The 14,766-nt window shown below is 36.7% G+C and overlaps 2 protein-coding genes across 2 annotated transcripts; one reads left to right on the top strand and one right to left on the bottom strand.

Annotated features, from left to right (window-relative positions):
- Positions 1 to 211: 211 nt before the first annotated feature.
- Positions 212 to 4,058, bottom strand: LOC110763798 (synaptotagmin-4-like). Its single transcript, XM_021966666.2, has 13 exons — positions 3,761 to 4,058; positions 3,551 to 3,659; positions 3,117 to 3,187; positions 2,879 to 2,999; positions 2,649 to 2,776; positions 2,454 to 2,555; positions 2,231 to 2,305; positions 1,957 to 2,036; positions 1,688 to 1,838; positions 1,374 to 1,604; positions 879 to 1,175; positions 682 to 795; positions 212 to 534 (listed from the first exon to the last, which is right to left on the bottom strand). Exons 1-13 carry the CDS (start codon positions 3,863 to 3,865, stop codon positions 388 to 390), a joined length of 1,731 nt encoding a protein of 576 aa, XP_021822358.2. The 5' UTR covers positions 3,866 to 4,058; the 3' UTR covers positions 212 to 387.
- A 2,406-nt stretch (positions 4,059 to 6,464) lies between these two features.
- Positions 6,465 to 13,036, top strand: LOC110763790 (putative sucrose-phosphate synthase 1). Its single transcript, XM_021966658.2, has 13 exons — positions 6,465 to 6,823; positions 6,909 to 7,001; positions 7,434 to 7,678; positions 7,850 to 7,913; positions 8,062 to 8,760; positions 8,883 to 8,999; positions 9,179 to 9,310; positions 9,460 to 9,636; positions 10,348 to 10,401; positions 10,484 to 10,546; positions 10,680 to 11,630; positions 11,874 to 12,001; positions 12,418 to 13,036. The coding sequence occupies exons 1-13, from the start codon at positions 6,641 to 6,643 to the stop codon at positions 12,689 to 12,691; spliced, it is 3,180 nt and encodes a 1,059-aa protein (XP_021822350.2). The 5' UTR covers positions 6,465 to 6,640; the 3' UTR covers positions 12,692 to 13,036.
- The last annotated feature ends 1,730 nt before the right edge of the window (positions 13,037 to 14,766 follow it).

Below are 14,766 nucleotides of genomic sequence, written 5' to 3'. Positions count from 1 at the left end.
CAATTCCTTGAATTTTCAATTCCTAAGTTCTCCGATCCCTCACTTCATATTCCAAGTAAAGGAACATGTCATCATAGAAGAACTTCAACAATATCAGCACTTCAAATGATAAGTATGCTACAAATAGTTGTATCAAAGAACATGATTGCAAGAAGAGATCATAGATATGAACATATGTTAAGAAATTTGAAATGTAAAGTAATCTGAACTACAAGTGGCTCGTAACACTTTCTTTCAGTTTTGACAGAAAGGTAAATCTAATAATATGTGCAAAAGAATGAAAGATTGAATTTTTGTTGTCGTTGTTTTTCCTGTAATATTTCATGCAAAGAAATCAGAAGTTGAACTCCAGCAAGAGCAAAAACAATGTAGAGGATGATCAAATCATCACGTATCGCGGACTTTATGTTGTGCAACCCACTTTAGACTCAAATAAATTCTTCCTGATTTAGCAATATCTAGGGCATAACAGTCTTGATATTCCCCTTCCATTAACACCCTGGTCAGTGTCATGATCACTCTCCCTATTCTATCCTGAAAAATGAACAAGAAAAATAAAAGACAATGAAAATTGGTTAGTATAGTTGTATCCTAAATTGTTCGTCCACTCACGTTATAACACGTGAGTTAGTAACATGCAATGTTCTGATCACACAGTTAAACTAGTAAGAAGGCATTTACCTTTCCAAAAGTGTCATGGTCCCAAACTTCCACCATTACCATTTCATGTAATGCATCCTCCACCATGAAGTCAAAAGTTTGATTCCAAACTGGATTCAAGTTGTTAGTTACAACCTGAGAAAAGCAGAAGAGAATGAGACATAGCAAAATGAACACTTAGTAAGTGCAAGAAAATTTTGGAAAGTAAAAAATCTCACCCTGGTCTTGGCTTTGGCTTCAGATTTCTTCATAATAATGACAACAAAAGGGTCAGCTTTCCCCATAAAATCCACAACTGGCAAGTCTTCTGCAGATATAACTGTTACAGATAATACTCCTCTCACAAAGACCTCCTTCTTCTTCTGAGCAGCGGTTTTTCTCAACTCTAAACTGTCTGTCTCATTACTTTCATGTTTAAGAGCCTTTTCCAAAGAGGTCAATGCGAAGTCATGGTCAAATGGGTTTACAATGTTACCATCTATACCAAAAGGACAGTACAACAGCTCCAAGTGCACCTAAAGCCAACAACAATGTGCATTATAGAATAGAACACCAATTTTCTTGTACGAGAGTGACAGTATCTGCTACATTGTTGACTAAATATCAAATATAGTATCGACAATGTACCATGTAATGTAGATAGTAGCCGGTGCAAAAATTTCTACCCTTTTCGTATGCGTACAATGCAAGTAAACTGTAAATCCTATTCTCACCTGGCCCCTGTATTTAGTATCCCTCTGGACCTCCAAATCCTTCACCAGCTTTAACCACACATCCTTCACTTTGCCAGGCTCAAGCTGGCTCAGTTTCACTTGAGCACAGCCAATGAGTTCTGCAGCCTGAAGTCCTTCATGGTCGAAAATTCTTATTGTCAAGTGTTGAGTCGATGAATCTTCGACTACGAACTCGAAGTGCTCATTCCAGATTGGATTTAAATCGTTATCCTGTACCACATGATAAATACTTCTATTCAATTAAGTGAAGTTCTAAATCATATCCACTTTGAGAAAACATGAGTTTTTCTTACAATGACTTTGCTGGTTTTGGTTCTATCAGGAAGGGGACGTATGAATATCGCAGCAAAAGGGTCTGATTTTCCCACCAGGTCCTTGTTTGTTAACTCCTTGGCTTCCACAAGCTTCACTTCTAATGTTCCAACAGGCTTCAACTCCAAGTCACTGTCACATAACAAAATCTTAGAAGACAGAAACTTCTAGCAGAGTAAGAAAATTTGCACTGATATATCAATTAGGCCATATTGTTGTGATTTCTAGAGTTCATTATAATTTTGTATACCTATAATCGCCAGGTATTATCGGTATAACATTGCGTACTGGCCAAGTTATACAATCTTCGATAGCATCTCGTATTGTTTCCTGAAATAGCATGACAATTCCAATAGAGGGCAGTGTGGGAAGAGTAATTCAAATTAACAGTCATGTTGAACAAGACGTTCTATCATCTGATGAAGTTCTGCAGATATGATTCAATCACATGTGTAGCAGAGAATTCAGGTTTTTGCGCAATATGCCACAATCTTTTATTACAAGAAGGCAAAGTTTGCTCAAACCTCAATAGCATCAGAAACGCCTGGGATTGATGATATGTCACCACCAGAAATTTTAAACACAAAATCCAGCTTTTTCTGCAGGTAGAGATACAAGAAATATGACATCAAAATCAAGTTTGTTACATGTAAATGTAGTTATGAACAAATTTATAAATCTATAAATGTAAAATTAAGCCTCAGAAAATGTTACAAACCAATAAGATAGCAGCAACTTATCACAAACCTTTTCTCTTAAGGAATAAGAAACAGCTCCAAAACAAGGGAACTCGTCGACTAGCGGTTTGAAGATTAACCTGAAAACCCCAGTGAATCCAATATTTTTCACCTAGACGAACAGTTAGAAAAAGAAGATCTTAAAGCCTCTATTTCACTAAACAAAATTACAAGATGATAAGCAATCAGTTGATGAGCATTTTACCTGAACAGGTAGTGCAAGACCAACTCTGGTTTTGATATCAAGCACAATATTGGGATTTCCATCCCACTGAAGCTCCAACTCCAGAGTGATTCCCCCAGCTACACTTTCACTTTCAACCACGGTAACTCCTAAAGAGCATCAACTACATGTATAAGTATCAATGCCGAAATCCAGTCGACGAATAGGATCAAGCTTGTGCTAGTTTGTAAGCAATGAAGAATGAAGCCAACCTGTGAACTGTGGAGCCACAGTGCCAAGGGTCAAGGTGGAGAATTTGAGTGACGACAAGATGACTGGCCTATACTGTTCGAGTATCGGTTCCACATTGCTCTTTATCAGCTCTGATGCTGCCTAATCCATCACAATGCACCCAAAAGAAACAACAAAAAACCAGAAGATTGACTATTGAAGAGGTGAAACTAAAAGAGTGAGAAAGAAAAAAAAAGGAGAGGAGAGAACAAGCATTACTTCATTAACGTAAGGCCACATCTTTTGAAGATGGTGGTTAAGCCAATTCAACTGTAATTCGTAAAGATATGCTTGTTAGATATATACACATATGCATATACATAGAAAAGGCGGAAGAGCTCATATACTATTTCATGATATCAAATTTTTTTCGATGTGGGACATTTGACACTATTAAGCTTTTGGGTACTAGTAACTGTTTAATGTGATATCAGAACTCTAGTTAGGAGACATCCCTAATATTGAATCTGACCCAATTGCACGGTGAAAATAATATGCGCGAAACTTACCTCTACAAACCCAGCTTATATTTTTACCTTAGAGTAACAAATTCTACTTTCTGGATGTGAGACATTTGGTGCATGTGACATAAAGCAAACACACAAAGGGCAAAACACGAAGAAGAGAAGTTGGGGGGTTTTGTGAAATAAAACTCAACTTCTGGCGCTGCGTGAAGACGACCCAAGATGGATAATACTGGCTTGGGAGAAGTTTTCTTGAATCTTGCACTGTCATCCTTGCAAACGCTGCCACTGTCTTGGCCTAAAATCACACACAATACATCAACCAAGAAACAACAAAAAAAATTGAGAGAAAAGCAAACAAACATGGTGCAACAAGATTTGATTTGAATTGTAATGTACCAAATCTAAACGGCATTTGGATCGGATTCTCTCCGCCCGAGCAAAAGCCACGATCAACCCGATGCCTATGGCAATGCCAATAATCATTCCAAAGAAGAACCCCATTTTGTTCAAATTCCACAAGGATTTCCAATGCCAAGAATTTTACTTGTGCTTCAGAAATTATATTTGGCCACACAGAGGAGCTTCTGAGAACAGAGACATTTGGTCCAACATGCTTGGATTGGAAGTTGGTTTATGGTGGGGAAACTGTAGGGGCAGGGAGGGATTAGCTTTGTGTGAATGAATTGATAGGAGCATTAATTGAGTGATTAGTTTGATCTGAAAAGAAGGAAGTGATTGGTTTTTTATTTTTATTTGTTTACATGTAATTTTTCTCACCTTTTTATCGGCAAAAATAAAATAAAATAAAAAATAAATGAAAAGGGGAAACTCTTCTTGCCACATCTTTTTTCATGAACAATTTACTAGATGCAAGCTTTTTTTTTTTAACTGCACTTATGGCGTAATTTATAAATGCAATCTCTCTAGCATTTGGGAAAAAAAAATTATATTATGACCATACAATAAAAAATAAGATAAATATTTGTGTAAAACAGAACAGAAAATATAAAATAATAAACAGTAGGGCCATTAATGAGAACAAGAATTTGTAGAGATAATACGCCTTTGCGGTATCTGATTCGATTGATTTCCTATTTTAATTTTAGATATTTATAAAAATACCCAATCCTAGACATGTATTTATAAAAATACCCAAGCACTATTTAAACATAGAAACATACCCAAAATGGGTTTTGGGTATGTGTGTAATGATGGGTTTTGGGTATGTTTATAAATGGGTTTCGAGTGTGTGTAATGATGAGTTTTGGGTATGTTTATAAAATGTTTTGGGTGTTGGGTATTTTTATAATTTCAGCCCCCATTTTGGGTATTTTAGTGAAACTCCCTTTTAATTTTAGCCACAATCTCACAGGTGACCCAACAGTATTAACTGCCGGTTTGCCACGTGCTGCCGCCATTTACAGGCTTCAGGCGCCAATTGGACAGCAATGTCAATTTGGCCCACATCACCACAATTTGGTCTATTAATCAATTATCCTTAAACAAGAATTCTAGCTTTTAGGTGAGGTCTTATTTCTTAATTGTTGGATCAAATTAATAAGCCGTTAGATCAAATTGGTTAGTCTAATCCAATAATTAAGCGATAAGACCTCACCTAAGAACCATATATAAGGCCCTCATTATAGAATGACTCTAACATTAAATACATGGACTATTGACCCACAAACGCCAAAGGAATGTAAATTTTTTTCTTTTTTATTTTTTTTTTATTGTTTTTAATGTTAGACTCTTTTTTTCTTTTAAGTTTTAAGAGCATCTCCAACAATAATAGCAAATCAAATTCTTTAAATTAAAGTTTGTTGACCTACGTGGTAATTTGAAAAGCTTTGTATGCTACCTTAATATTTTGTGAACCAGTATCAGATTCTTCAATTCAATTAATGCAAAATTATAAAAAAAATAAAAAAAACATGTAAACCTATTTTATAGAGCATTTACTCAAAAAAAAATAATAATAATAAGTTTGGTATATAAATCTTTGTTTGGGGTTTGGAATATGCATCTCTTTTTCCTTATTCTTCTTAAACGTGTCAAAGCCAAGAGTACACTTGGCATAATACGCATGCATGCACGTACGTTTATTCCATGCATATGTTATTTATACCTGCTGCTAATATAATTGGCGACATGACTGATTGTGGGCGTGGCAAATCTTTTTGTCAAATCTTATTATTCTCTTTTCATCATCTCCATATCTCGGATGTTCTAGATTTCTAATTATGTGTCCTCTTCTCCAGAAATTCATCTTTATTTATTTTATTTTTTTTATCAAAGCATCTTATTTTCTTGTTTATTCTTCATATGAGTTTAGCCAAATTGGTTAGAGCAGATGTACTTCCTACTCTACACTCGAGTTTGAATACCTCACCCTATTAAAGTAAAACATAGCGAGTATAAAAATAAAAATAAAAACAAAACTATTACTATGCATATTTTTCTGGGTCAAAACTATGCGTAATATGTTAAAACAGTTAATCAGTTTAAAGTGGGTAATAATTAATTTCTACCTACAATCTGATAATTACATTGTGCTCAAGCTGTCCAATTGATCAATAATGCACATAAGTCAAGTAATATGGCCATTAAATTAGTTAGAAAGTTAGAAGAGTAGACCCACCAAATCTTTACCTACCGTTCGGTCTTAAAATAAACTATATTTGTAATAGGAAATTAAAGGATAAAATCTCTTCACGATTGAGAGAAGCCATGGAATTTATTCCTTTGTTTACATAATTATGCACCGTCCTTGATGTTGAAATGAGTTTAAGAAATTATTTGGTCAAGGCTGTTTTATATAATACTCGTATGATATTTTCTTCAACGATTATTCTCATTATTATACGGCTTTATAATTACCTAGATTATTGTCAATTGCATAAATTAAATAAAATGTCACACATCACTTGTTTTTTTTGTTGGTCTAACATTCACTCACAAATATCCAAGTGTGGTTTCTAGTAGAATGATGAGTGTATCTAAAGCTTAACACTTTCCAACAAGGAAAAAAATTAAATAAAAGTAAGTTATGCAACTTTTTTATTTCCAGAGAAATCGCAAAGTCACGGAAAATTTCTCCGAAAACGTCTCTCTCACTCAATCTCTCTCTCTACTCCGTCATTGTCACCAATTTCCAATACATCACCATAACCATCTCTCTCTCTCTCTCTCTCTCTCTCTCTCTCTCTCTCTCTGTGAAAGCTCTAAAGCTATATATAAAACTGTGAGCAGAGTGCTCTGTTTCAGGTTCTGTATACAATGGCGGGAAACGACTGGGTGAACAGTTACTTGGAGGCGATCCTGGACGTCGGTCCGGGCCTCGACGACGCCAAATCGTCGCTGCTTCTCCGAGAACGCGGTCGTTTCAGTCCCACTCGTTACTTTGTCGAAGAGGTCATCACTCGCTACGATGAGACCGATCTTCACCGCTCCTGGGTTCGAGTACGTTCGATTTCTCTCACACGCCATTTCTGTTTTGAATCGGATCGATTTTCTCTTTTTTTTTCAAAAAAAATTTTGTTTTCAGGCTGCCGCTACGGCGAGGAGCCCGGAGGAGAGGAACACGAGGTTGGAGAACATGTGCTGGCGGATTTGGAATTTGGCTCGCAAAAAGAAGCAGGTCTTTTTATATACATAATATATAATTCCCTGTTTTCGTTTAATTTGTCTTCTAATGCTTTTTCATGATCAATATATTAAGCTGCTTATCATTGCCTTATTTTTCTGATTTTTAACTGAGCAAATGAAAAAAAAAAAAAAAAAAGTGAAAAATTTTCATTAAAAAGGATAGAGAATTTTCAAATTTTCAGAAACTTTGGTTTGGAATATCAAATATCGATTGCTAGTTACATTGAATCATTCTCACTCACAGTTGGGATTTTGTCTTATTGCTAATTCCATTTCTTTTTATGGAATTTATGTTTTTTTAAAAACAATTTCTCTAGGCAATTACTAGGTGGAAGTGATTTTTTTTGTTTTAGTTTTTCCGGGAGGGGGTGGTTTAAGTTTTTGGCTTTAAAATGTTGCTGGTGTTGTTCTGCTACTTGATCAGCTTGAGGGAGAAGAAGCTCACCGTATGGCGAAATGGCGTCTTGAACGTGAACGAGGCAGGAGAGAGGCAACTGAGGATATGTCAGAAGACTTATCTGAAGGAGAGAAAGGAGACACAGTGGGCGACCTTTCAGCTCATAGTGATAGCAATAGAGGAGGAAAAATGAAAAGAATCAGTTCTGCTGATGCGATGGAGAATTGGGCTAGTCAACAAAAAGAGAAAAAATTCTACATCGTGTTAATAAGGCATGAACTGAGCTTTTTTTATATAATTTAACTTTCAGATATGGAATCTATCTGGTTTTTTTTCATACAGGCGAAAGACCAGTTAGTTATAATGTCTGAATAAAGTGATTTATGATATCTATGGAATGCATGGTAGTATTTGATTCTTTTTAACAAGCAATCTTCCTGCAGCCTTCATGGCTTGATCCGTGGCGAAAACATGGAGCTTGGTCGTGATTCTGATACTGGTGGCCAGGTAACTTTTGCAAATGGAAACTGTTATTTCCACTATTAATCTCGATGTGGTTGTGCATTTAATCGATGATTATTGAATGCATTTATAAACTGGATCTTAAACTTCTTTGTTACTTGCATTGGAGTATAAATGTTGTCATCATTATCAGGTCAAGTATGTAGTAGAACTTGCCAGGGCCTTAGGTTCAATGCCTGGAGTTTATCGGGTCGATTTGCTAACAAGACAAGTGTCAGCTCCAGATGTGGATTGGAGTTATGGGGAACCAACTGAAATGCTGAATCCAATAAACTCTGAGAATTCAAAGGACGAGCATGGGGAGAGTAGTGGAGCTTATATAATCCGCATACCATTTGGCCCAAAAGATAAATATATTCCAAAAGAAAACCTTTGGCCCCACATTCCCGAGTTTGTTGATGGTGCACTTAACCACATTATACAGATATCCAAATCTCTGGGAGAGCAAATTGGAGCTGGGCAACCAGTTTGGCCCGTGGCAATTCATGGACATTATGCAGATGCAGGTGACTCTGCTGCTCTTCTATCTGGTGCTTTGAATGTCCCAATGGTATTTACCGGTCACTCACTTGGACGAGATAAGCTTGAACAACTTCTGAAACAAGGACGTCAATCAAGAGAAGAAATAAATACTACATACAAAATAATGAGACGGATAGAAGCAGAGGAGCTAACTCTTGATGCCTCTGAGATTGTTATAACCAGCACTAGACAAGAGATAGAATCGCAATGGCGCTTGTATGATGGCTTTGATCCAATACTAGAACGTAAACTGAGAGCAAGAATCAAAAGGGGTGTAAGCTGTCATGGCAGGTTTATGCCTCGCATGGTTGTAAGTTTTATCTCTCCACAGTCCTTTATTAAGCTTTTGGCCTCCTTTGCACTAAAAGGACATTGTATCCAGTGATAGAAATGTTATTCGTACTAACTTTCAATTCTCGTTGTGTTGGTTAGGTAATACCTCCCGGAATGGAATTTCATCATATTATTCCACATGATGGTGACGCAGATGGTGAAGGGGAAAGACATGATGATAGTTCTACTTCTCCTGACCCGCCAATTTGGTCAGAGGTTATAGCTTTTCTTTCTTCTCATATTATACTTTCGATTTTTAAGCCAGATACATTCATGTTGTTGCTCTTTTTGTGTAATGTCGTCCATATGAAATTATGCATTGAGATATATGTTTTTTTTTCTTTGCTGTAGTTATTTTGATTATATTTTTAATATTTATGATTTTGTATTGGCAGATCATGCGTTTCTTTACCAATCCACGGAAGCCTATGATACTTGCCCTTGCCAGGGCAGACCCTAAAAAGAATATTACGACCTTAGTCAAAGCATTTGGAGAGTGTCGCCCACTGAGGGAACTTGCTAACCTTGTATGTTCAAATTTTTTAACTTTACCTTCCTACCATCTATTTCATAACTCCTGAAAAATCGGCGAGGCTTCCTTTACTCATTCAAATTTTTAAAAAGAGTGTTTTAAGAATGTTTTATTCAGTTACTCTCTCATTTTCTGTCATGACAGACACTGATAATGGGAAACCGTGATGATATTGATGAAATGTCCAGCACAAATGCCTCCGTGCTTCTTTCCATTCTTAAGCTGATTGACAGATACGATCTTTATGGCCACGTGGCATATCCAAAACACCACAAGCAGTCTGATGTTCCTGACATTTATCGTCTGGCAGCAAAAACAAAGGTACTTTTATTTCTTAATAGTAGTATTACAACTAGTTGAACCACTTGCAGATCCTCAAAGGATATAACAGTACCAAATAACTCAACTAGTGCCTGCTGTGTGCAGTTTTCTTTTAGGTATATGCCTAGTCTAGCTCAGAGTCGTACTAAGTTCAAGTTAGAACCAAATTTGGCTAGGCATGATTGTGGCGAGCACTTATTTGAGTTGAAGTTAGACTTAACTCTTCTGCCCAAGAAATCTGAGGTTATTTAATGTTGAAATCAATCCTGACTCTGCTCAACTGGTGGAGCTTTTTAATTTCCTATATAACAAAAGGAAAAGTGGCTATGCAAGCGTTTTTTGTATCTGCTCAAAATAACAGGAAAAATGGCTACCTCTCATATTACAATTTAAGAAGAGTAAAGATGGTGTTTAATGAAGAACTAAAGATCAAAAGCTCTTTTTAACTTGGCAACTGTATAATGCCTCAGAGGAAGGGGAATTCATAATGAATACCTTGGTTATAAATTATACTGAATCTTTGTTCTGTGGCGTAAATGGTACAGTATAGGAACTTTCCAGTTTCAATACTTTTAGTTTTGACATAGAATAATGTCTTTTAGGCCTATTCATTTTCACTTGGAAATCCATTTTGACGTGATATTCAGCTCTTGGACCAAGAAAAGTTATATGACTCAAGTTAATACATATGATGTGGGCTCTCTTTTGCAGGGTGTTTTCATCAATCCAGCTTTCATTGAGCCATTTGGACTTACTTTAATTGAGGTACATGTCTCTACCTTATCAGAGGAATACATGTTAAATGTTAATTTATATAAAATCCAACACAAGATCCTTTGTTGAATAGGCAGCAGCTTATGGTCTACCTATTGTTGCCACTCAAAATGGGGGTCCTGTTGATATTCATCGGGTATGTCTGTCCTGGAGCACATTCCTATTCAATTGAAAGATTCTCTCATTTGCTTAGTGGAGCTGTAGTGAGTTAAATGTTCAATACTATTATCAATACTGACTACTGAGTGCGGACAACTGAATTGCGACAGGTTCTTGACAATGGTCTACTAGTTGACCCCCACGATCAGCAGTCCATTGCGGATGCCCTTCTGAAGCTTGTTTCGGATAAGCAACTTTGGGCAAGATGCAGGCAGAATGGACTGAAAAACATTCATCTTTTCTCATGGCCAGAGCATTGCAAAACATACTTATCTCGCATTACCAGTTGCAAACCAAGGCAGCCACAATGGCAAAGAAGTGATGCTGAAATTGACAATTCAGATTCAGATTCACCTAGTGACTCTTTGAGGGATATACAAGATATATCTTTGAACTTGAAGCTCTCATTGGATGGTGACAAAACTGAAGGGACTGGTGCTCTTGATAATGCTTTAGAGTCTGATGAACGTGCCGCTGGAGGGAAGATTAAGGAGCAGAATACTGTTTTGACATTGTCAAGAGGTGTATTACGGGGAAGTCCAAAGGCTGGCTCAGCAGAGAAAGAAGACAATAATTCTGGGGTTGGTAAATTTCCGGGATTCAGGAAAAAGAAGTATGTATGTGTTATTGCTGTGGATTGTGATACAACATCAGAGTTTACTGAGATCATTGAGAAGGTTGTTGAGGCAGCAGGGAAGGACAAGGATGCAGGATCTATAGGATTTATACTGTCAACAGCCTTGGCCATATCTGAGATACATTCTCTTTTGATCTCAGGGGGTTTGAGTCCGTCTCAGTTCGATGCTTTTATCTGTAACAGTGGTGGCGAGCTCTATTATCCATCTTCAAGCTCTGACGATAGTCCTTCTGGGCTTCCCTTTGTGGTGGATTTAGATTACCGTTCACACATTGAATATCGTTGGGGTGGAGAATGTTTGAGAAAGACATTGGTTCGTTGGGTTGCTTCTTTCAATGAAAAAAAAGGAGGGCAAACTGTTACAGAACACAGATCAGGATCAACTAACCATTGCTATGCGTACAAAGTGAAAGATCTGGCATTGGTAATATCTCTTTCCGTTTCATTCATGAAAATCTCCTTTGGAAAAAAAGTGATATTTCCTCATCAACCCTCCATGTGCTTTGTGTGTGTCTTTGGGTCAAGGGTACCTTATTAAACTAGCTTTATATTTAGTGTTGCAAATTACATTTTACTACCTTATTACTTTCAGGTTCATTGCTTCATAAGAACTGCTTCTTTATTTCTTGCTTTTAAATTACTTGAGATGTCTATTATGTCATGACAGATTCCCCCTGTTAAGGAACTCCGGAAACTCATGAGAATTCAGGGTCTCCGTTGCCACGTTATATATTCTCAAAATGGTACCAGGCTGAATGTTATCCCTGTTTTGGCTTCTAGATCACAAGCTCTCAGGTACGAATGCAGATGCCATTTTGTTTCCCCAGTTTTTAGCCAGCAATTTATCTCTGCTGTTTGTTACTTCTATATATTAGAAATTGATTCAAACCACTGGCTCTACAGGCTATTAATTTGTTCACAACTTTCAAATTTTATTTTGTCCTGCTAATTAATTGCCCCATATACTGAGATAAGTCTAAATATTAACAAAAGGAGACTCACTCTGGACTTGATAATAAATATAAAAAAACAGAGATCTTTGCTCAATGATGTAGGAAAACAGAATGAAAGCTCATTACTTATATGCTTCCCTTCGAATCCATGATATCCTATTTCTCTCCTCTGTATCTTACACTGCCTCGTCTCTCTAAGGATTAGATAGCAATTGTAGTGTCTACGTCTCTTTTGTATCGCTAATATTTGGTCTCCAGGTATCTGTATGTCCGTTGGGGCTTGAACTTGTCAACCGCTGTTGTCTTTGTGGGAGAATCTGGGGACACGGATTATGAAGGCTTGCTTGGTGGGTTACACAGAACTGTCATACTTAAGGGAGTTAGTTGCGGTGCTCGTAAGCTTCATGCCAACAGAAACTATTCTTTAGAAGATGTATTCCCAAATGACAGTCCCAATATGACTCAAAGTGAAGGATGCTCCCAAGAAAACATAAGAGCATCGCTGTCGAAACTAGGGATTCTCAAGCGGTAGAACAACCCCAGCTCATGCACTTTCAGTGCTAGATTCCACATTCTCTTTAACCGGCCTTCTTGAACTGCAAATTACTCGAAAACTTCTTCTTTACAGTACTTGTATTGTTGGCATTTTTGCAACATGAGCAATTTGGATGCTCTGCTTTTGAGCGTGACCCTTCTATGCTAGGGATCAAACCACTTGTTTTAATTTTCTAGTTTTGTTCAACAGCAAAGGAAGTGTTGCTGTTCTCTATGGTTATATAAGTGGAGAACTGACCTCCACTGTTGCATATTCTCATTATGTAGATGTCTCTCTTACATTTAACTATGTGTTTTGCAATCATTAAGATCTTTTCTGTTACATGTGACGATAACTCGGGTCGATGCGGTTAGCCATAGCTTTGCTCTTAAACTTACTTTTGATCCTTTTGATTCATCTAAAACAGGCTCTATGTATAGGCTAATCTTTGTTTTACTACCTTAATTATCACTTTAATGCCAAGGCCACCCTTAGACTTTGGGGCTACAGATCCTTTTTGTTTGCACCCTCAAAGGAAATCCCTTTTGATCTTGTCAATTTCATTGCGGTTATGGCCAGGCTGTTTGGCTGCTTCAATAGCATAGTTGGGCATATATTGGATTACTTTCTCACTCCATTAATGTTTTACATTCCCAAAAATTGATAATAATTGTTCAAGATCTCAATCAAGGTTTTTTTTTTCCTAAGAAAATCTCAACAAATACAACCTTTTGTATTTTCTTTTACATCCTACACAGTACAATATATAATGATGACTCACCGGAAATGTGGAGGCCTACTCAAATACAAAATCCTTTTGAAATCAAACTAAGCGCCTAACAACTCCATTAATATTTATCCCAAAAAGGAAAAACAATAAAATCATATTAATTATCCCACAAAGGATACCAACCTAATATCAAGCTTTTCAGTCATTGCTGAAAGACTCATACTCATAGCAAAACACTCAACTTCAACTTCTCCTTCTTTTCTTTCTTTTCCTTTTCCTTTTTCCCTCTAAATAGAACAATAATTAAAAAGAGGGCAGTGAGTGCAGCCAGCCAGATTGTTTGGCCATGGCTGTCTCTGGTTGCACCCAAACTTGTTTGATATACCCTTCTCTTTTTCTCATCCTCGTCTTCTCTTTCGTGAACCCCCATTTCCACTTTTTCCCATTTCCATACAAGTCCAATGACTGCAACAACGATCTCTACAATGCCACCAGAAATAGTTCCATTCATAATGTGCCTCCTGTAAGTTACACAACTTGTATATATTGATCACATTCTTTGTGTTGGGCTCATTTTGAAAGAGAACAAGCAAAAGGAGAGAGAGAGAGAGAGAGAGAGAGAGAGAGAGTAAGATCATTTCTAGGATATGGCCTTATGGTGCTTTGTTGTGTCTCATGGCCAAAAAAAAAAATATATATATATATATATATATTTTAAATATTTTTTATGGGTTTTAATTTTGTTTTGTATATGCAGATGCAAGTGAGGAAGAACGTTAACCAATTTGAGAAAATGGAAGATGGGTTGGCTAGAGCAAGAGCTGCAATACGAGAAGCTGCTCGATCAAGAAGCTACACATCGTACAAAAAGGAGGCTTTTGTTCCCAGAGGATCGGTTTACATCAACCCTTATTCCTTTCATCAGTTAAGATTTTCTTATCCTATACTTCTCTTTGGTTAGACTTGGTCTTTGCTTTTTTTGACCATTTTTGGGTCAAATTCATCCGAGTAATTCTGAGTCAATGTGTGCCAACTCGCTTACCAAGCAGTTGCTATATGATAATGTTTATTGTTCTATTCCTGAAAATGTTCCATTTAGCTAATACATTACGTCTAAATCATTTAAACCCATTAAATAGGAGAATCCCTTTTGTGGAATTTTTTTTTGGTTGGTTGAAAATGAAATGACTTTAATGGAATTAATTTCCAATTTTCCCTGCAAATGAAATGATGATCTTTTTTTGTAACCCAAAAAAAAGTTGATCCGTTTTTCTCATTTAAAATACACAAAAACACATATTTTAGGGCATTTTCTTTGCATGATCTAGATAGGATACTGATT

The sequence above is a fragment of the Prunus avium genome, chromosome 1, assembly GCF_965620075.1.
Source record: "Prunus avium chromosome 1, drPruAviu1.hap1.1, whole genome shotgun sequence".
NCBI classification, from domain to species: Eukaryota; Viridiplantae; Streptophyta; class Magnoliopsida; order Rosales; family Rosaceae; genus Prunus; species Prunus avium.
The sequence above is the reverse complement of the archived record's forward strand: the minus strand, read 5'-3'. Positions and strand labels throughout refer to the sequence as shown.